A 22420-nucleotide genomic window follows, 5' to 3' on the forward strand; every position below is an offset into this window, starting at 1 on the left:
GTCCTGTGACATTATTCTTATTTGTTTAAAATTTTTTTTTCATGTTTATTTATTTTTGAAGGAGAGAGAAACAGCATGAGCAGGGGAGGAGGAGGGACAGAGAGAGTGGGAGGCACAGAATTCAAAGCATGCTCCAGGCTCCAAGCTGTCAGCACAGAGCCCGACACAGGGCTCGAACTCCCCAACTGCGAAGTCATGACCTGAGCCGAAGTCGGATGCTTAACCGACTGAGCCACCCAGGTGCCCCGATTTATTTATTTATTTATTTTAACGTTTATTTATTTTTGAGAGACGGAGACAGAGTGCAAGTTGGGGAGGGGCAGAGAGAGAGGGAGACACAGAATCCTAAGCAGGCTTCAGGCTCTGAGCAGTCCACACAGAGCCTGATGCGGTGCTTGAACCCCTGGACCGTGAGATCATGACCTGAGCCGAAGTCGGATGCTCAACCGACTGAGCCACCCAGACACCTCTCATTTATTTATTTTGAGAGCAACCAATCCTGGAAAATGCCCCAAATTCTGGATTTGTTTTCACTCTTCTTCATTATTTCATTTAACTTATTCTCTCATTTGTATTTCTTGTAAGCTAAAAGGCTTGACTAGATTCATGTTCAACATTTTCAATGAGCCGAGCCACTAACCTTACGAGTAGGATGCAAACAGTAGCAGCATTCGCCTTAGTGTTGGCTTCAGGAGGGAGGGGGATGGTGCACACAGAGCACAGTACAAGTCAGCTGCAGCTGCTGCCGTTTCTGTTGTCTGTTATTCTTACCCGTTTTCTGGTTCTGTTACGGGATTATCTCAGTCCAGTCAGATGCCTGTTTAAAAAGGCGCAAGGTAACTGTGTTGTATTTCTTTCGAACTACATGAAATGGATGAACGATACCTCATCAGCAATTCAGAAACCCCAAAGTTTTTAAATAACTTACTTGGCGGCCAAATCCGATCTTGCCTAAATTCATTTGGCAGCAAAATCTGAACCGAATTGACATGAGGCTGAAATATTAATATGTTTGAGTATGGAGTATTGCCCCAGGTCACCCAGGGGTTCCACACATAATGTTACAAAATACGCATCATATTACCTTTCTTAAAGTGGAAGTAATTCTGAATTCTGGAACATATCTGGCACCAAGGGTTTCAGATAAATAACTGTGGACCTTTGATTTCAAAATGTTTTTAAAGAACCTGTCATTCTGGGGCACCCAGGTGGCTCCATCAGTTGAGCGTCCAGCTCTTGGTTTCGGTTTGGGTCATGATCTAACGGTTCGTGGGTTCGAACCTCTGCTGTCAGTACAGAGCCCACTTGGGATTCTCTCTGCCTTTCTCTCTCTGTCTGCCCCTCCCCCGCTAGCTCTCTCTGTCTCTCAAAATAAGTAAATACACTTCAAAATAAATAAATAAGTAAATAGATAGATAGATAGAACCTTTCATTCCAACATCTTTAGTAGCAGTAATTAATGCCAATAACAATAGATAACCCATTGTTGAGTATTCACTGTGTACCTTACACTTTATTTAGTTATTTTTAAACTTAAGTAATTCTAAAAGGAGATATCATTCTCATTTTGCAAATGGGGAATCGGAAGTTCAGAAACACGAAGTAATGTGCCCTGGGTCACATAGCTTACCAAAGACGCGTGGTTTGACTGTAGGCCCGTCTTACCCCAAAGTCATTCCAGGATACCATACTGCCTCTCAGGCAAGCCAGCCATACCTCTTCCTATTAGTAGATTTTGATTATTTTGTTGATGTTTGAGGTAGAATATTTAAATTAAATATTTAGTTGGGGATTTTTGAATAAATCCTAGGATTTCTGATTACTGTGGTTCAATATATGTCAGAGAAGGTGTTCTGATGGATGTAAGAAAACTTTTGACAAAGAATGTGTTGCCAAACTTAATTCACTTTTTGTGCACAGTTGGCGCTTGCTAGATTTTTCCTCAATTGTACGTTTGACTTAATTGTACATTTGCTCTTATTTACCATCCTGAACTCTTAACTTTCAAAAGAGCTCACAGGCCTCTCAAAAGTGAGTTGGACGTGGGTTCGAGCCCCGCGTCGGGCTCTGTGCTGACAGCTTGGAGCCCAGAGCCCGCTTTGGATTCTGTGTCTCCCTCTCTCTCTGTTCATCGCCCCCACCCCCCACCCCCCCCCCCCCGCCCTGCCACTCGCACTCTCTCTCTCTCTCAAAAATAAATAAACATTAAAAAAATTTTTTTAATTCAAAAGTGAGTTGGAAAGCCTGGATTTTCCTATTTTACAAGGAAAACTGCAGCCCCGCCCTGATACCCAACCCTCCAAAAAGTATGTTTTGCTAGTGCTTTTGAAGTTTTTTCTAAGCTTTTTATGATTGTCAAGACATGACACTATCTAAATAATGACATGATTCATTAGGAACAATTTTATAATCATTAAAATCTGGCAATTAAAATCACAAATCTAGTAATGAATAATCATGTAGGCAATAATCTATCACAGCTCTTCCCCTAAAATAGCAGTTGGTACTCATTAACTTTAAAGCTTTTGCTTCTCCCAGAAGGAATAAACTTTATTACTTTTCTAGAAAAATATTGCTAATTATAATAAAAATCTTAAGTTACTTTTTTCCACATTGGTTTTGAAACAGCGTCTCAGCCTTCATTACAGACCACAGGGTATTCACTGCACATGCTTTCAGTAAGAACTTCTGGTTATAAATCTTCCTGAATCTGTTGGCGAATGATGTACCAGTGATTGTCTTTGATAAAGTGGGCCAAGGACAAAAGTGAGGGTTGAATCCGGCAAGGGCAGCAATCAAATTAGCATTTTTTATTGTGTCTTATTAGCATTAACACTGAGTAGATTGTTTCAATTAACCAGTATGTCCCATAGTGCACTATGTATGTATGTGTGTAAGGGCTGTGTTTTTTTATCACTATTTGTTTTTGAAAAAAGATACTATTATATGTATATCAGACAGAACAGTTCATGATAACAGCCTTCAACTATTGTTACAAAAATAACAGGTTTCCATTCCCTGAAATTTTTATAGTAATATCATTAACTATTAGAATCATTTCTTAACTGTGTATATATAATAGCTTGGGTGAAAACATAAATTACATGGAAAGTTGCAGAAGTATTTCATATAGGTGCCTTATTGATTTATTTTTGTAACACTGGAAACAGCCACAGTTGATGTGACGTTGATCCTGCTTTTCCCCTGGACCTTTTTGGCCTGCTCCCTCTCACTATTGTGATGACAGCCATATCCTGATTGTAAATACTCAAGAGACGCTCCAATCCAGTGTTAAAAACGTTGAGCGCTTCCTCCCCGAAGAATGTAGCATTTCAAGAGAAAATAGGCCTCCTTCTGACACTAGTAAATTCTGAAGGTGTGTGACAAATCAGGGGTCAGAATAGAGACTACAGATTGTCCAGGGGGTTCTGCCTTCTCGGTGAATCCCTGTTCCTGTCCAACACAAGAACAAATCCTATGTTCAAATACAAAGTATTACAATAAGCTTGGATGTAGTTAAGTCTATTCTAGATGGGAATGAGAGAATAAAGAGCTAGAGATGTAGCTAAGGATTAAACCATGGGAAATATCTCAGGCTATTTGAGGAGATGTATTTTGAGAAGATGGGCAGGAATATTTTGTTCTTAGGGTATTGGTTTCTTCCATTTTCTTCTTTCTTTTCCTTCCTTCCTTCCCTCCCTCCCTCCCTCCCTCCCTCCCTCCCTCCCTTTGCGTGCTTTACACAAATGACACAAAATTTTATTAGAGGCCATTGAAAGTCTTATGAGAAAATGGTGAATTTTGACTAAAATTTTATATTATCAAAATTAAGCAGTGTTGGGGCACCTGGGTGGCTCAGTCCGTTGGGTGTCTGACTTCAGCTTCGGTCATGATCTCATCATTCAGGAGTTCAAGCCCCTTGTCGGGCTCTGACAGCTCAGAGCCTGGAGCCTGCTTTGGATTCTGTGTCTCCATCTCTCTCTTCCCTCTCCTGCTCATTCTCTGTCTCTCTGTCTCTCTCTTTCTCAAAAATAAATAAACAGTAAAGAAATTTTTTTTAAAAGTAAGCATTGTTTAATGTTTATGTATAGAAACTAGCAAAAAATGGTATTTTCAAATTTGTTATTAAGTTCAATCTCAATTGTCCATTAAATAGTCATGAATAAAATACCATGTTTTTGTTTTCAACTTTTTACTTTTATAAATAATGCTCAACAAACATTTATGTACGTTTATCTCAAAGCACTTTGCTGATTTTTTTCCAAAGGATTAACTTTTAGAAGCCGACTGACTAGTTTAGGAGTGATGTGTATTTTTAAGGCTGTTGAAATGTGTGGTACAATATCTGTAACCAGTTTTTATTACCAGCAGCCATGTATAACAGTGCCTGTTTCCTATACTCTCAGCAACATTTAGTATTTTTAGCATTTATGAGTAGCCAGTATTTCATTGCGTTTCTATTAGTATATAGTTTGTAAATAGAATACATATGTTAGCATATGTAGTTTGTGTGCATATATATGTGTGTGTTATTTTTACAGTAAATTTGATACTCATAAAATGCTATCATTGTTTTCATTTCAATCTTTTGTAAGGTTAAATGTTTTAAAGTTTTTACTTAGTATTTTATGAATTGCCTAGTTATTTTAGTCCCCTATTTTTTATTTAAGAAACTTTTCCTTTTAGTTTATGATAGTATATGAGATATCAGTATTATCCCATCATATGTTGTAAATGTATTTTTTTTCCAGTTTAAGGAAAAGTAACTTTTTTTTTTAAGCTTTTTTTTTTTTTTTTTTTTTTTTTTTAGGGGCACCTGGGTGGCTCAATCGGATGAGTGCCCAACTTCGGCCCAGGTCATGATCTCATAGCTCATGGGTTCGAACCCTGTGTTGGGCTCTGTGCTGACAGCTTAGAGCCAGGAGCCCACTTTGGGTTCTATGTCTCTGTCTCTATCCACCCCTCCCCTGCTTACTCGCTCTCTCGCTCTCTCTCTCAAAAATAAATAAACACTAAAAAAAGAATCTTAAAAACAATTTTTTTAATGTTTATTTATTTTTGAGAGAGGCGGGACAGAGGATCCAAAGTGGGCTCTGCACTGAGAGCACTATGTGGGGCTCGAACTCATGAATGGTGAGATCATGACCTGAGTCGAAGTCAGACGCTTAACCAACTGAGCCACCCAGGCACCGCAAGAAAAAGTAACTTTTTAAGAGAAAAATTGACTACTTGTATTACTTTATTTTATCTTATTTTTACACAGAGAGAGAGCATGCAGGAGGGAAAGAGGGAGAGGGAGAGGGAGAGGGAGAGAGAGAGAGAGAGAGAGAGAGAAAATCTTAAGCAGGCTCCACACTCAGTGTGGAGCCCGACACGGGGCTCGGTCCCACAACCCTGGGATTACGAACTGAACAGAATTCAAGAATCGGATGCTCAACTGACTGAGCCACCCAGAAGCCCCGACAACTTGGATAATTTTTTTTTTTTTTTTTTAACGTTTTATTTATTCTTGAGACAGAGAGAGACAGAGCACGAACGGGGCAGGGGCAGAGAGAGAGGGAGACACAGAATCCGAAACAGGCTCCAGGCTCTGAGCTGTCAGCACAGAGCCTGACGCGGGGCTCGAACTCACGGACCACGAGATCGTGACCTGAGCTGAAGTCGGACGCTTAACCAACTGAGCCACCCAGGCGCCCCAACTTGGATAATTTTAAATTTAAAGAGGGCTATGGGCTATATGATCATTATGTGAACAATAATTGTTTTTCTCCTTCTTTAGGTTTTCTTTTTACCATTAAGTAATACCATCCTCAGCTGTTTTAAAGATAATTCCATCTTCGCCTGGGAATGTGATACTCTTTCTTGCAAATATCAACTGCCAGCTCCACCTGAAAGCTCTAGTGTATTATACAAAGTGTTTGCCGTGACCAGGTAATGTGCATTTTACCTTTTTATTAAGTTTTTTGGGGGTTTTTTTGTTTGTTTTTTTGTTTTTGTAATTTCTACAGCCAACATGGAGCTCAAACTCATGACCCTGAAATAAAGAGTCACACGCTCCTTTGACTTAGCTCCTCCTCCCCCACAACACTGAGAATTTTTAAGAAATCTAGCTTCCAGTAAAATTTTACAAATTTTCATTCCGTTTTCATTATCTTACGGTCATATGAGAAAAGTTTCCTTCACACTGACATATGATCTGTAAAACTTTTTACTGTATTGTGGCAAATTTCAAATCTACAGAAAAATATAAAAATACATGAAGCCCTAATTAGATTATTCTTTTTATATTTTTTATTTAAAAAAAATTTTTTTTAATGTTTATTTATTTTTGAGAGAGAGAGAGACAGAGCATGAGTGGGGAAGGGACAGAGAGAGAGGGAAACACAGAATCGGAAGCAGGCTCCAGGCTCTGTGCTGTCAGCACAGAGTCCGACGCGGGGCTCGAACTCACGGACCGCGAGATTGTGACCTGAGCCGAAGTCGGCCGCTTAACCGACTGAGCCACCCAGGTGCCCCCCTAACTAGAGTATTCTTATTAGTTGTAATAATCAACTAATAGCCACCTCTATTTTATCTGTAACTCCACCTATTACTGCCTCCTGCTACCTACCTCGTTGCCTTAAAGCAAAGCCCATGCATATCATTTTATCCGTAAGTATTCCAGTGTGTATCTCTAAAGGAAAGAGTCCTTTTCGAACATAACCGTAGTACTATTATCACTTTTCTCCCCCAAGTTTTTATTTAAATTTCAGTTAGTTAACCTATTACCACACTTTTAAAAATGAATAATTTCTTAATAGTCTCACGTATCTAATCTTTGTTCAAATCAGGAATCAAGGTTCACACAGTGTCTTGGGTAATATATCCCTTTTTAAATTTTTTCTTTGCAGCTTATTTAAGGAACTGGTCATTTGTCCTATAGCATTCTCTGTATTTCCAGATTTGCTTTTTGCATCCCTGTGGTGGTGTTTAATGTGACCCTCTCTCATCTGTATTTCCTGTAAACTGCTTACACCTATATTTTTTGTAAATTGGAGGCTTGGTCTGATTCAGGCCTGATTTGGGGGCAAGAAGCATGATAGGTAGTTTGTGTACTTTCATCAGGAGGAATGTTTCTCTTGTGATATTAGTGGCCATCGATGGTCATGACTTAGATCCAATATTGCATTTGAGGTTAGCAAAATGGTGCTATGCTCATTCTGTCATTCCTTCTTCCCTTATTAACCAGAATCTTTCTAAAGAAAAAACTTCCTCTCATTAACTCTCTGGTTACTTTATAGGTTTTAATGAAATGCAGGATAAATGCTTAATTTCCCTTCTTTTAAAAAAAATTGTTACGAAAAATAATGAATTGTTCATTGGCATCTTCCCAAGGTAGCCAGTGAAGGCTTTTGCCCTTAATCTTTGTGAATGAATGGATTTAAATAGTCGACTGTGATTTAATCCATTAACATTATTCTTAGTGATGCTGCAGTTCTCTCATTGTTGACCACTGGGATCCTCTTCAAGTTGGCCTTGAACCTTTTTGATACAACTCCAGTTGTTTGTTTTGAAAGCTCTCATTGTTTCTAATCTAACAAAATGTTCCAGGCTTATCTTGTATATTTTCTGTCCCAAACCTGGTATCAGCCATTTTTCTAAAGAGCCTGGGTTTGTTTTTTGTTTTTTTCTTAAGTTTATTTATTTATTTTGAGAGAGAGCATGAGCGGGGGCGGGGAGAAGAATCCAAAGCAGGCTCTGGGCTGTGAGTGCAGAGCCCCATGTGGGGCTCGATCCCACAAACCATGAGATGATGACCTGTGCTGAAATCGAGTCCAACCCCTAACCCACAGAGCCACCCAGGTGCCCCAAACCTGGTTTCATTTGTGTGGGTAATGATATTTCAAGACCCAATCTGGATGCTAGGGGACACTTCTTGTGACTGATTTGGTCAATGTCTCTAGGCCTTTTCAGTGGAAAGTGCTAAAAAATACATATTATTTCCTCATTTGCTCTTACCCACTTCTAAGTCATGAGTAAATCCCATCAATTCCACCAAATTATATCTTGAATTGGTCTGGTCTTTTGTGCATTGCCACAGTATCACCTACCTCCAACTATCCTAGTCTCTTTCAGGTTCCTGTAATAGTCTCCTTATTTGGTCTCAATGTTTTCAATTTCATTTCCTAAAGTCTGTCTCTACATAGTAGATAGAGTGGTCTTTTTAAACCATTAGTCAAATAAGTCAAATCATGTCAGTTCCCTGTTGAGCTCCCTTGAAAGGCTTTCCCTGATATTTAGAATAAAATCCAAACTTCCCATAATATTCCTGAGACCTCTGTTATCTGGCCTTCGTCTCCCTCTCCTTTGTCCTATTTCCTTTCCCTAACATGGTTAGGACCACACTTGAGTGAGGCTTCTCACTCTTCCTTAGGTACAACCTTATTCCTTTCTCACACTGTGCACTGCAGTCTGGAATACCGACCAGCATGGAATTCTTCCTCCACATCATCCCGTGACTGGCTCATTCACATTTTTTAAATGTTTTTTTAATGTTTATTTATTTTTGAGAGAGCATAAGCAGGAGAGGGGCAGAGAGAGAGCAGGACAGAGGATCTGAAGTGGGCTCTGTGCTCACAGCAGAGAGCCCAATGCAGGGCTCAGACTCATGAACCTTGATCTCATGATCTGAGTCGAAGTCAGACATTTAACCAGCTGAGCCACCCAGGTGCCCCTGGCTCATTCATTTTTTAGGGAGTAGACCTTTCTCCTTTCCCAGCTCTGTAACTCCCATCTCATTGTATAGTTCTTTATAGAACTTATCAGCTGAGATCAAGTTCATTTATTTGTTTGCCTTCCTCTAGACTGAAAATCCCCAAGAGCAGGAATCTTCCCTGCCTTGTTCACCATTGTGTCCCTGGTGCCTGAAATGATACCTGGCTTGTATTAGACACTACAAGTCCTTGGTGAATGAACGGGCAACAGCCTTGCAAGTTAATACAGCTTATTCTTTTTGTACCTTTCTAAAAGTAGCTTTCTTTGAGCAGGAAAAAAAGTTGGGGCTTCTTGAGTTTTCGTGTAGCAGCGTTGTACCAGTTCAGTATAGTCATGTGTGAAATATAGGAAGTTGGAGGGTGTTAACTTTGAGATTATGCTATAAAAGATAAATGTTACTCAGAAATTCTCAATCAAGTCATCGAACAAACATATGTTAAGCTGGTGTCTTAATACAATAGGTAAAAAAATATATGCTATAAACCTGAGCTTTCTTATGTGGTAGCTACTGGGTGCATGAACTACTTCATAAAAATTAAATATGGGGTACCTGGGTGGCTCAATCAGTTAAACCTCTGACTCTTCATCTCGGCTTAGGTCATGATCTCACGGTTTGTGAGATCAAGCCCTGCAACTGGCTCTGCGCTGACAGCCCAGAGCCTGCTTGGGAGTCTCTCTTTCCCTCTCTTTCTGCCCCTCCCCTGCTTGTGCTCTCTCAGTCTCCCTCTCAAAATAAATAAACTTTAAAAAATAAGTAAATAAAATTAAGAATTTATTTCTTCAGAAGCATTAGCTACATTTCAAGCTCTCATTCACATGTGGCCAGTAGTGACCATATTGAGCAGTGTAGATACAGAATATTTCTATCATGTTGGATCATACTGGACATTGCTACCATAAGCAATTCACGTTAGGGGTGCCTGGGTGCCTCAGTCGGTTAGGCGTATGATTTTGACTCAGGTCATGATCTCACGGTTCGTGAGTTCCAGCCCCAGGTTGGGCTCTGTGCTGACAGCTCAGAGCCTGGAGCCTACTTCGGATACTATGTCTCTCTCTCTCTCTGTGCCCCTCTCCTGCTTACACTCTGTCTCTCTCTCTCTCTCTCTCTCAAAAATAAATATTAAAAAAATTTTGAAAACTATTCACGTAGTCCTAATTTCTCACCTTCTGTTATACAGAGATGGTCGAATCCTGGCTGCTGGGGGTAAATCAAATCACCTTCACTTGTGGTGCTTGGAAGCTAAACAGCTATTTAGAATTATTCAGATGCCTACTAAAGTTCGAGCCATTCGCCATCTAGAATTTCTTCCTGATAGTTTTGATGCTGGTTCTAATCAGGTTAGTAATATAAATAAATGTAGGACATTATACTTTCTGAGAAAGAGCATATCAATTTCTGAACTATATTAATAGCTCTCCTAGTTAACTTGTACCCTCGTTGTTACAAAGACTTGAAATTGCTGATATTGCGAAGTCTAAAATTGAAAAAGTTTTAAAGTATTAGGTTTTGTGTATTACTGACAATTTAACCTTTTTCTTAAATCTATATACTTTAAATTTATGTCATACTTTATGACTTACAGGGTGTTTTAACATATTATTTTCTATTTGCACACAGGCATGGAAGGTACTCTCTCCGTTACATAGACTGACATTAAAGCTTAAAAACATTAAGGGACTTGTCAACATTCCTATTAATTGTAAGGCTTAAAAAGGGGGAGCTAAGATTAAAATTTTTCTCCTTGTTGGGGCGCCTGGGTGGCTCAGTCGGTTGAGCGTCCGACTTCGGCTCAGGTCACGATCTCGCGGTCCGTGAGTTCAAGCCCCGCGTCAGGCTCTGGGCTAATGGCTCAGAGCCTGGAGCCCACTTCTGATTCTGTGTCTCCCTCACTCTCTGCCCCTCCCCCGTTCATGCTCTGTCTTTCTCTGTCTCAAAAATAAACATTAAAAAAAAAATTTTTTTTTTAAACAAAATAAAATTTTTCTCCTTGTTGTACTGTGTTCTACCTACCATAACTGGTTGCCTTAGTTTTATGAAACGTGTTTTCTTTGTATCTTGCCTTAATTTGCAAAGTACTTCCCCCTCTACACACCATTTAAAATTTTTTTTTCTTTGCTTATGTATTTTATCTTATCTTTTTCATCTTTTTTTTTAAGTAGGCTCCGTGCCCAACATGGGGCTTGAACTCATGACCCTGAGATCAAATATCACATGCTCTACCGCCTGAACCAGCCAGATGCCCCCACACCATTTTTATTGTTAATAGTTGAGTAGTTAAACCTTAATGTTCTTATTTTAAATTGACTATTTTGAGTCTTGTACTTTAACAAGTTATATATAACTCATGACCCTGCGATTCAGAGTTGCATGCTCTACTGACTGAGCCAGGTGGCTGCCTCCAACTTAAGTTTTTGAATAGATAATGCATTCCCAAGGTGGAAAACGTAAAAAAAAAAGACAGTAAAGTGAAATCTCTTCTTTTCCATTTGTCCAGTTATTCTCCATAACTGCTACTGTTATAATAGTCCACTGTTTCTGCCACTTTTTTTTCCTAAAGTTTATTTATTTATTTTGAGAGAGCAAGCGAGCAGAAGCAGGGAGAGAAAGAGACAGAAACCAAACGGGCTCTGCACTGTCCACACAGAGGACGCAGGGCTCAATCTCATGAACTGCCCCTCTGCCATATAAAAAATGCAGCTTTGTACATTGCTTTTCTTCACTTTTTTTTGTTTTTGTTTTCTTCACTTCGCTGCCCTCGAAGATTGTTTATTCTGTGTCAGTACAGAGCTTCTTCTTTTTTTTTTTTTTTTTAACAGCTGCATAGTATTTTATAGGTTTTTAACTAGTCCTTTGTTATTGGGCACCTAACTTGTTTTTAGTCCTTCTTTATTACAAATAATGCTGCACCAGGGTTGCCTGGGGCTGGCTCAGTTGTGAAGAGCATGCTACTGTTGGCCTCAGGGTCATGAGTTCAAGCCCCACATTGGGTATAAAGATTGCCTGAGTTAGTGAGTGAGTAAATAAATAGAATAACTGAATAACTTTTTGCATGTACCATTTCATACATCCTGTCTGTAGGATAAAATCCCAGAGCTGAAGCAGTGGTTCTCAGAATCAGGTACATCTGTAACTTTGAGAGATCTTGCCAAATTGCCCCCCAGAGAGGTTGCATCAGCTGTGAATGAGGGGGTTTCCCACAACCTGACCCAACAGAAGAGATTGTCACCTTCAAACCGTCTCCAGCTACTGCCAGACTGTCGTCTTCCATCTAACAAATGACATGAGCATTTCATGCAGTCACATGGTGGCACTGCTTACCAGCCAGCCGCACTGGGAAAAGAGCCTGTGCATAGATCAGGCAGTAGAGGAGTTTATTGTTTATTTGCTTATGCTTTTTTAGTACATGTTTTTAATTTTTCAAATTGTGTGACTTAAGACTAAATTTTTCCCCTTAAAAGCCTGGTTTCCTTCTTACCCTTCTACTGTCTGTGCAGCCCACAGACTTTCTTTCTTCCCCCAAATGTTTGTTACCACTGCCCAGAGCTGGGTGCATGAGGAGGCAGGGGGACAGATGCCAGTTCTCATCAAGCTGTGGGTGTGGTGAGCGAGAGCAAGCCCTCCCCTCCTTGCCTCTGACAACCAGTGTGGGGGTCCAGGTGAAGGCCTGGCTGATCATTTGCCATAGTCTCCCAGCACAGGCACCTTACTGGTTTTGGTCAGAGCCAGGCTTACCTGGACCTGAATAGGGCAAATCTACATGAGCCATAATTAGGAATTTTGAAATATATGATGGCCCTTTGTGAATATAATCTCTCTGACTGTCCTCCCCTCAAAACAAAAACAACCAAACCCCGTATATAAATACATACATATATGTACATGTACGTGTGTACAGTTTGACTTTCAGAGAGTTGACTTTTTTAAAAATTGATGTATAATTGGCATAAAAGATTAGCTTCATGATGATTCGATATTTTGATTGCAAAATTGCGATATTCGATCATTTCGATTGCGAAATGATCTCTATAATAAGTCTAGTTAACATCTGAGACATTTGACTTTTTTAAATGTTTTTTATTTATTATGAGAGAGAGACCGAGAGAGAGTGAGTGGGGTAGGGGCAAAGAGAGGGAGAGAGAGAATCCCAAGCAGGCTCCACGCCGTCAGAACAGAGCCTGATTTGGGGCTCGATCCCACAACCACGAGATCATGACCCGAGCCAAAATCAAGAGTTGGATGCTTAACCGACTGAGCCACCCAGGTGCCCCAAGAGACATTTGGCTTTTAAATGTGTTTGGGGGCGGCCTGCATGACTCAGTCGTTTGAGCATCTGACTCTTGATCTCGGCTCAGGTCATGATCCCAGGTCAGGGGATGGAGCACCATGTCTAGCTCTGCACTGGGTGTGCAGCCTACTTACGATTCTCTTTCTCCCTCTGCTTCTCTACCCTGCTTGGGCATTCTCTCATTCTCTCTTAGGAAGGAAGGCAGGGAGGGAGGGAGGTTAAAATAAGTATGTTTTTGGAACTCATATATTATTTCTCTCTACTCTTAGGTTCTTGGAGTGCTAAGTCAAGATGGTATCATGAGATTTGTTAATATACAGACTTGCAAACTTCTCTTTGAAATCGGGAGCCTTGATGAAGGAATTAGCTCATCAGTAATTAGCCCACATGGACGGTACATTGCATCCATTATGGAAAATGGAAGTCTGAACATATATTCAGTTCAAGCTCTAACACAAGAAATAAATAAGGTATGTTTTCAAGTAAAGAACATCAAGTTTTTTTAAGATTTAAATGTTGTATCATCAAAAATAAAATCTTTATGCTCCGGTTTTCTAAATTCAGATTATCCTGGATTGCTTATTCATACTTCTGGGTATGTATGTACACATACTTCTGTGTACACACACACACACACACACACACATATACATACATACATATATGTATACATACATGAATAATGAGGATTGACTCTATACATTTACAAACATAGAAAAAAAGACTGGGAAAATACACACTTCAGAACCATCTGAGAAAAGAGACTGATTCTCAACTGTTTGCTTATCTGTATCTTTTTTTTTTTTTTAATTTTTTAAATCCAGATTATCCTGGATTTATAATCCTCATTATTCATGGATTCTTTAAATGTGAACTCGCCACTGCTAAAAATATACTTGCAACTCGAATCCGTACTTGGTGCCTATTCACAGGGATTCGTATGTGCACAGCAGTGCAAACCGTGGACTGCCCGTCGTGCAGGCTCCCAGCTGAGGCCAGACAGGGCAGCGCATGGCCTTCTTACTTCAGCTCCCGTGACAAGTGTCCTTTCCGTGGTCTAGTTATTGCTGGATTCTTTAGTTTTGTGCTTTTTGTTGTTGATTTTGCTCTTTTAAATGGCCCCCAGACATAATGCTCAAGTTCTGTCTAACATTCCTAAGCATAAGAAGGTTGTGATAAACCTAATTCAGGTACAAGTTACAGTGCTGTTGGCATGAGTTCAATATTAGTGAATCAACAATATAGATGAAATAAGTGTTTTTAAATGGGCACCTGGGTGGCTCAGTTGGTTGAGCATCTGACTCTGGCTCAGGTCATGATCTCTCAGTTCATGAGTTCAAGCCCCATGTCAGGCTCACTACTGTCAACTTGTCAGCGTGGAGCCCGCTTAGGATCCTCTGTCCCCCTCTCTGTGTCCCTCCCCTGCTTGCGCTCTCCTAAAAATAAATATTTTTTAAAAAGTGTTTCTAAACAGAAACACACACTAAACATAGTTATATGTTGATTGGTTGACATATTGTGATCTCTGGCTCACAGGGACCTAACTATTTCTCCTAGGAGCAATGATTCAGTATTCACTAACTTGGTATTTGCAGCTTCTTTATAGAACAGAACTACCATGAATAGTGAGGATCTACTCTGTGTGTGTGTGTGTGTGTGTGTGTGTGTGTGTGTGTGTACGTGTGTGTGCACGCACATGACACGCATACATTTTCTTCAACCATATGGAGTTATACTCTACTGTTCTTGTAAACTTTAAACATTTTAATAACATATTATTTGCTCTTAGAGTTTTCAGCTTAGCTGAACTTTACAAAAGCTAGGGAAATGTTACTAATGGAAGCAGGGAAAGATCTGAGAAAAATCAGAATAAGTCATTGACTTCCTCTCTGGTATTTGTTAAGCATTCAAGTAAGATCATATTGACCAGAAAACTAACCTATAATAGAAGTAGGAAATCTTTTTTTTTTTTTTTTTCTTTCTTTTTGGACACATTACCAACACCACTAGTGTCTTTATGGCTATTCTAGGCTTACACAAACGCTCCAGTCTGTGGTCTCTATAAACCCCACCCACGTCCCATTCCTTCAAGTCCTGTTTATTGGGCACTGGAGAATTTCCAGTATTATTCTAATAAGTACACTAATTCCTACTTAATGTGTTGAAGTTTGAACACTACTAAGGTATGGCAATTCAGGTCATATCTCAGGCTCTAACCTTCAGGAGACTGTATTTCGTGGAAGCACATGGAGTTCAAAAGGAGAAAATGTGGCACTAGAATAACAATGTTAATAAAGATTTGGAAGGATGGGTTGAGGTTAGAGAGAAGATCATTCAAGGATATTAAAGATGGGCAATATTCAGAAGTGAGACCTTTTCAAAATTTTTTTCTTTTTTTGAGAGAGCACAAGCAAGGGAGAGATGCAGAGAGAGAGGGAGAAAGAATCCTAAGCAGGCTTCAAGCCCAGTGCAAAGCCCAACATGGGGTTCGATCTCTCGACTGAGATCATGAGCCAAAATCAAGAGTCAGATGCTTAACTGACTGAGCCACCCAGGCACCCCAGAAGTCAGACAGTTTTTTTTTTTAAGTTTATTTATTTATTTTGAGAGAGAGAGCACCTAAGCAGGGAAGGGGCAGAGAGAGAGGGAGAGAGAAAGAATCCCAAGCAGGCTCTGTGCTGAGAGCACAGAGCTTGATTATAGGGCTTGATCTCTTCAACTGTGAGATCATGACCTGAGTTGAGGTCAAGAGTTCAACGTTTAACCAGCTGAGCCACCCAGGTGCCCCCAGACTATTTTTAATTATATTTCATAGAGAAAGAATTGAAAAATTAAGTCATAGAATAAGTGGCCATTTTACTTTTTTTTTTTTTTAGCAGAGCTATTGTTACATTTTGTATTATCCTTGTATTCTTTATAGATGTGAATAAATAACAAGGTATCCTAGAAAAATACTAGTTAAAAAGCCTTAGAGATACAGTGACAACTTTAAAAGTTTCTTATAATAATTTTAGGACAAAAATGCTGTATCTATACATACATGTACATTATTTCATTACCTACTCGACACATTTTACAGTGTTATGTATTCATCATACTGCAGCTGACAATAGGGAAAAATTCTTTGGACACTTACAGTAGGCTGCAGGTTTCAAAAGCAGAAGTCCTAAACGTATGAAGATAAAATGAGAAAAATCTTTGAAACCTCAAAGTGGTCTTTTAGTCGTCTATGTTATAAAAAAGGGTCAAGATGTTTGCTTTATTCTGTTTTTTTCTTTCAGAGATGAGAGGGGAGGAGGTCAAAAAGTTTGATTTCCTCAGGGCACCTGGGTAGCTCAGTCAGTTTAGCGTCCAACTCTTGATTTCAGCTCAGGTCATGATTCCAGGGTCATGGGATTGAGCCCTGCATTGGACTCCATGCTGAGAGTGGAACCTACTTGGGATTCTCTCTTTCTCCCCCTCTCCCCTGCTTGTGCGCGCTCTCTCTCTCTCTCAGATAAGTAAGTAAACATTTTTAAAAGTTTGGTTTCCTCTTCAAAGAGCTTTCTTGAGGAGTGATGATTCATTTTCATTATACATGATCTTGGAAGAACACTGTTCTGGCCTTCATGACACTTTAAACGCAAGGTAATGTGTATAAATTGTGTTTTTCTGAAATCTAATGTGTTCATTTGAACATGTGGGGTATTCCCTGTGTTCTTGTTCTCTGTTCTCATATGAAAGGAATTGGCACTTTGGCTTCCAGAAAAACATTTTTAAAATCACAAATCCACCTTCTCTTTAGCAATAATGGCCTCAAGCATTTATTTTTTTTTTTAAGCTTCTTTATTTTGGGAGAGAGAGAGAAAGAGAGCACGCAAGCTGAGTGGGGGAGGGGCAGAGAGGCATAAAGAGAGAATCCCAAGCAGGCTCTGCACCATCAGCATAGAGCCCGACGTGGGGCTTGAACTCATGAACCCATGAGACCATGACCTGAGGCAAAACCAAGAGTCAGATGCTTATCTGACAGAGCCGCCCAGGCGCCCTCGCCTCAAACATTTAAATGATCTCGGGAAGCTGAGTTATCTTATCTCCTCATTTCCTTTGAACTCAGGGAAGATCTTTTGATTACAAACAGGTATTATTCATAGAGAAACTGTTTCAGTGAATCATTTTCCCTTAAGTAAATTGAAGTTGTTGGGGTTTATTTTCCCATAAAAATGAGGGTTTAGAATTTAAGTTGTGCTGTCTGAACTGCCTCTCAAGCTGTGGATGCGGTAGGGGACTAACAGCCATCTCTCTGCAGATTAAAAAATGTAACCAAGGACAGAGAGGCAGGTGTCCCAGGCTTCCAGAGGGAAGTCATTTGACAGCTCTTCAGAGAAAGTTCACTTGAGCCCGAAGAATATTAGGGTGCTTCTCTCAGCATTCTAGAGGGCCCTGTGTCTAACTGTGGCTTCTCTGCTACAAGTTATCACCAAACTACTAACTTTATCATGCAAAGAATGGACTGATATACTATGATTTAAGGCCAGTTTTCAAGGGATAATTAAATTCTATTTATTGTTGCTATTAATTGTGTATCTTTATTGTGTTCTTCTAAGGAATTTCGCAGAAATTGGATTTGACAACCAGGAAGCATTTCTTGAATATTTTATTTACACTTTTGCTTGAAGAATAAGGATGTATGTTAAGGCACATTATGCAACTGTTCAAAACATGTCTTGGAAATCCTATGTGAACAGGTCTGTTTTCCAAGGATAGCCACTGGATTTTATTTTTTCCCCCTTTTAGCCACCTCCTCCCTTAGTGAAAGTGATTGAAGATTTGCCTAAGAGTAAACTGAATTCTGGTGGCCTTAAGATGAAAGTCACATCAGGAAGAGTTCAGCGGCCAGCAAAATCAAGGGAAAACAAAATACAAGCCAGAATATTAAAACAAGACCTGACTGGTAATTTTGAAAATAAAGAGGTAAGAATATATCATAATTATGTTTTTGTCTGTCATGACTCTGCTGGGGACAAGATTTATGATACTTAGGCCATCATCACTCTTCCCTCGCTTAGAAGTTTTTAAGAAAGATATGAAGAGAAGAACTGAATAACTGAAATTATAATGTGCTTTCTAAACTTTTAAGTATACAGTTAGTACATGTTTATGGTTTTTTAAAAAAGTCAAACAATACAGGGGCGCCTGGGTGGCTCAGTCAGCTAAGCATCCGACTTCAGTTCCGGTCATGATCTTGTGGTTCACGAGTTGAAGCCCCGCGTCGCACTCTGTGCTGACAGCTCAGAGCCTGGAGCCTGCTTCGGATTCTGTGTCTCCCTCTCTCTCTGCCCCTCCCCTGCTCGTGCTCTGTCTCTCTCTCTCTCTCTCTCTCTCTCTCTCAAAAGTAAATAAACATTTAAAAAACATTTTTTTAAATAGACTATTACCAGCACCCCCAGAAGACCCCCTTCTTCTCCCCTCCAGACCTTTGCCCCCCTTACCCCAAGGATCACTACTCTTCTGACTTGTAACACCATAGGTCAGTTCTGCCTTTTTTGTACTTACATAAATCAGGTCATTCAGTTTGTACTCTTTTGCGTCTGGCTTCCTTCATTCAACATTAAGTTCGATTTATGTTTGAGAAATCCATGTAGTTGTAAATCATTCACTTGTAGCTGTGCAAAATTCCATCATGTGAATAAACCATATTTTATCCATTCTGTAGTCAGTAAGCATTCGGGTAGTTTTCTAATTTTTTGTGCTATTAGAAATAGGGCTGCCACTATTCTAGTACATTCTACTACATCTCTGTGAACATAGGACACATTTATGCCGGATATAAACCTAGCAATGGAATTACTGGCTTATTAGCAATGCGCTTATTCATCTGTAGTAAGTTGTCAGTTTTCCCAAGAAGTTGATTGAAACCATGCGTATTCCCACCAAGAGCTCTAGTATTTGAGAACTCCAGTGCTCCATGGTCTCACCAGCACTTGACATTTTTCACATTAATTTTAATAACCCCTTTTTTTCTCTGAGCATTTGAAAATTGTGAAACTCGTGTAAAAAATATAACGTGTTGTCTACAGGGAAATTCATTAGAGAGCCAGTGCCTGGAGCTTTTAGTGGAGGCTGGCTATGTAGGCATTCTCTGTTTAGTACATGTCAAAATCCCAGAGTCTACATGGAAATTAGGTATTCAGCATACATCACAGCATACAAACAATTCAGGCACAGTGAGCCGCTCTTACTGGTTCTGGGGATAGTGGGAACTTTCTCGAAATCCAGGTTTCTAGGCACTAGACAAGGCCAAACCTTGTAAGTATGCCTTTCTAAGGGTAGCATTCTCAGACCTGACATGTTAACACTTTTCTGGGCATACCCAGATCCTCATTAAGAGCGTGTTACCCATGGCTTTGAAGCTCCTGTGTGCGTATCCCCACCCACATCTCTCTCCCTGTCCCAGAGATGTAACTATTGTCCTCGCTTTTGTGCTAATTGTGTCCTTGATTATCTTTATAGTTTTATCATCTCTACCTGTAACCCTAAACAAAATATTGTTTAGGGTTTATTTATTATTTTTTTTACTTAAAAAAATTTTTTTAATGTTGATTTATTTTTGAGAGACAGAGAGACAGAGCATGAGCAGGGAAGGGGCAAAGACAGGGAGACACAGAATCCGAAGCAGGCTCCCGGCTCTGAGCTGTCAGCACTGAGCCCGATGCAGAGCTCAAACCTGCGAACTGTGAGATCATGACCTAAGCCACAGTTGGACACTTAACCGACTGAACCACCCAGGTGCCCCAGGGTTTAGTTTTAAAATGCTAAGTAGCAGGCACAAATCTAGCTGTGTAAAGATTGGACAATGTTGTTCCTATTAGTTGATGCTCTAATGAGAGAATAAGCTGAATGTTAGCTCTGAGACATGGTCTGACTACAGCTTTCCTGAGAATTTACAGGAGCCTTTTCTGGGAAAACTGTGGCCATGATCCCAGTTGACTTCTGGGAAATAAAAGAGACATCACAGTCAGGGCGTCTGGCAGAGCTCTAGTATTAGTGAAATTTGGAAATCCCACAGTAATACATCAGGGAGCAGTCTGCTTCTGAGCAACCCTCAGCCAGCGCTAAGAGTAGGGCGAAGGAGAGCACTTGTGCACGGTGAGATGTATCTCTTCAACGATCAGTGTCAGGACCTAGAAGCGGAAGTGGGATCTTTACCCATAGATGGTCCAGATGAGAACAGATCAAACTCAGGCCAAACTCACCCGGGCATTTTATCTTTGTTTAAAAAGAGGTTGCAGTGGCAGCAGGTGTCCTGCAGATGACAAAAATGAATACATCTGTTTCATAGATCACACTGCTCCAGTCTTGCCCAGTTGCCCTCAGTGTCTGGTGCATGGCTCTCAAATGGGGATCTTCATTCACTATCATCTTGGGTTTTCCCTTCACCCCTCTCACATTGGCATTGAACTAAGTCAGAAAATCTGGCTTTGAGTCTTTAGCTGAGACTTATTCAGCAAGTTAGTGACCTGAACTCACAGGTTCGTGGCACTGAGCTCTGACCTTCCCATTTTCTCAAAGAAAAGAAAACAGCATCCCATCCGTTTCATTGAGTTGTTAGTATCAAATGAAGTAATCTGTGAAACTGGCTTTATAATCCAAAAATTTATGAAGTATTTTTCCATCAAGATAAAAATTGACTTAAAAGTAAGGCGGGGAGGGGCACCTGGATGGCTCAGTCAGTTGAGCGTCTGACTCTTGATTTCAGCTCAGGTCATAATTTCATGGTTCGTGGGATCGAGCCGTGTGTCAGACTTTATGCTGACAGTGTGGAGCCTCCTTGGGATACACTCTCTCTCTCTCTCTCTCTCTCTCTCTCTCTGCCCCTCCCCTGCTCACACTCTGTTTCAAAATAAATAAACTTTAAAAAAGACCTTCAGATTTCCATTAAAAAAAAAAAAAAGCAAGAAGATGGAAAAAAAGAGGGAGAGGGAAGAAATTGACTGACCATTTACAGAAAAGTTTGTCAGAATTGGACCTAGAATATGTCAGGAACTTTATCTGCACACGGTATGCACACTGGAGAGAGAGAGAATAGAAAGTCTCAGGTGTAAAAAAAATTTTTTTTTACTGTGTGTTGTGTTCTGAAGTTGGAAAGCCACTGTGGGCTGTGTTACCTTTTCAGTTTTGTGATTACGTCATTTATCGACATTATTTTTTGTCTTTAAGAATGAGGTGTCAGATGGATTAAACAAAAAGCGTTTACAAATCTTATTAAAAGGCTATGGTGAATATCCAACGAAATACAGGTAAAATTTATATTCTTTTATGTGAAATCAGTTGCACCCCCCAAACTTCTCTTGGTTAAAATTCTATTTTTATTTCAGAATGTTCATTTGGCGCTCCCTGCTACAACTGCCTGAAAATCATACTGCATTTAGTAGCCTGGTGGATAAAGGTGTTCACGTGGCATTTCTCAACCTTCAGAAGAAATACCCCATCAAAAGTAGGAAACTACTCAGAGTATTACAGAGGTATGCTCAGTATATTGCAGCAGTATGGAATCTTCCTCGAGGTATTTATTAATTACGAATGGGAAGATAGTAATTTTATAGTAGAGAAACTCAGTAGAGAAACTTAGCCAAATAGTCAAATTTAAAGTCGCCAGTAGTAACACACATCAGTATGTTGCCCATAACTTTCTTGATATTCTTGCCAAACATTTATAACGTCCGTCCAAATCATGAGAAAACGTCGAGGGCCAATCTATAAAATAACTGGTATTCCTCAAAAATGTCAGTGTCCAAAAAATAAGAGACTGGGGAGCTCCCGCACTGGAAGAATCTATGGTGACTTAGCGAATGAATGCAGTGTTATATCCTAGACTGGCGAGATGAAAACCCAGCACACAGGAAAATGGGAACAATGATAAAAATCTGAATGAGTCTGATTTAGTTACTAGCATAGTACCAATGTTAAATCCTAAGTGTTGATAACTACTGTGTTTATGCAAGATGTTAACATGAGAAGAATTTGAGTGAGATATACAGGAACGCTCTACTGTTTTTGCAACTTTTCGTAAACCTGAAACTATTTCAAAACGAAAGGTTTAAAAAAAAAAAAAGACAGACAAACCTTAAAAGTATCAGAAGTAAATACGGGAGAATTGCAGTCCTAGAGTAAGGCAGGCCTTTTTTGAGCATGACATATCTAGAAGAGCTTGATATGAACAGAAATCTCTACATGTAAAAAAATTCCCCAGAGACATACATGAAGCCGAGAAAGTACGTATATATACAAAACATCAGATAAATAAAAGGCTAATTTCTATATGATGTATTCGTGTAAATGAACATGGAAAGGACCAACCAATAAAAACCAAAAAGGATTGAATGTATAGTTCATAGCTGGGG

General features: G+C 39.8%; 1 protein-coding gene across 10 annotated transcripts in view; it reads left to right on the forward strand.

Annotated features, from left to right (window-relative positions):
- Window positions 1-22420, forward strand: part of TBC1D31 (TBC1 domain family member 31) — a 95824-nt gene that overhangs the window by 38415 nt on the left and 34989 nt on the right. For all 10 annotated transcript variants that reach the window (XM_053896537.1, XM_053896538.1, XM_053896529.1 and 7 more), the window contains 6 exons: window positions 5780-5931; window positions 9933-10092; window positions 13310-13510; window positions 17814-17990; window positions 21237-21316; window positions 21395-21541. In XM_053896537.1, the coding sequence (XP_053752512.1) occupies window positions 5780-5931; window positions 9933-10092; window positions 13310-13510; window positions 17814-17990; window positions 21237-21316; window positions 21395-21541 (917 nt within the window). The remainder of the gene's footprint in view (window positions 1-5779; window positions 5932-9932; window positions 10093-13309; window positions 13511-17813; window positions 17991-21236; window positions 21317-21394; window positions 21542-22420) is intronic.

Source organism: Panthera pardus, unplaced genomic scaffold, assembly GCF_024362965.1.
Source record: "Panthera pardus isolate Hobbes unplaced genomic scaffold, ASM2436296v1 HiC_scaffold_7, whole genome shotgun sequence".
Lineage (NCBI taxonomy): Eukaryota > Metazoa > Chordata > Mammalia > Carnivora > Felidae > Panthera > Panthera pardus.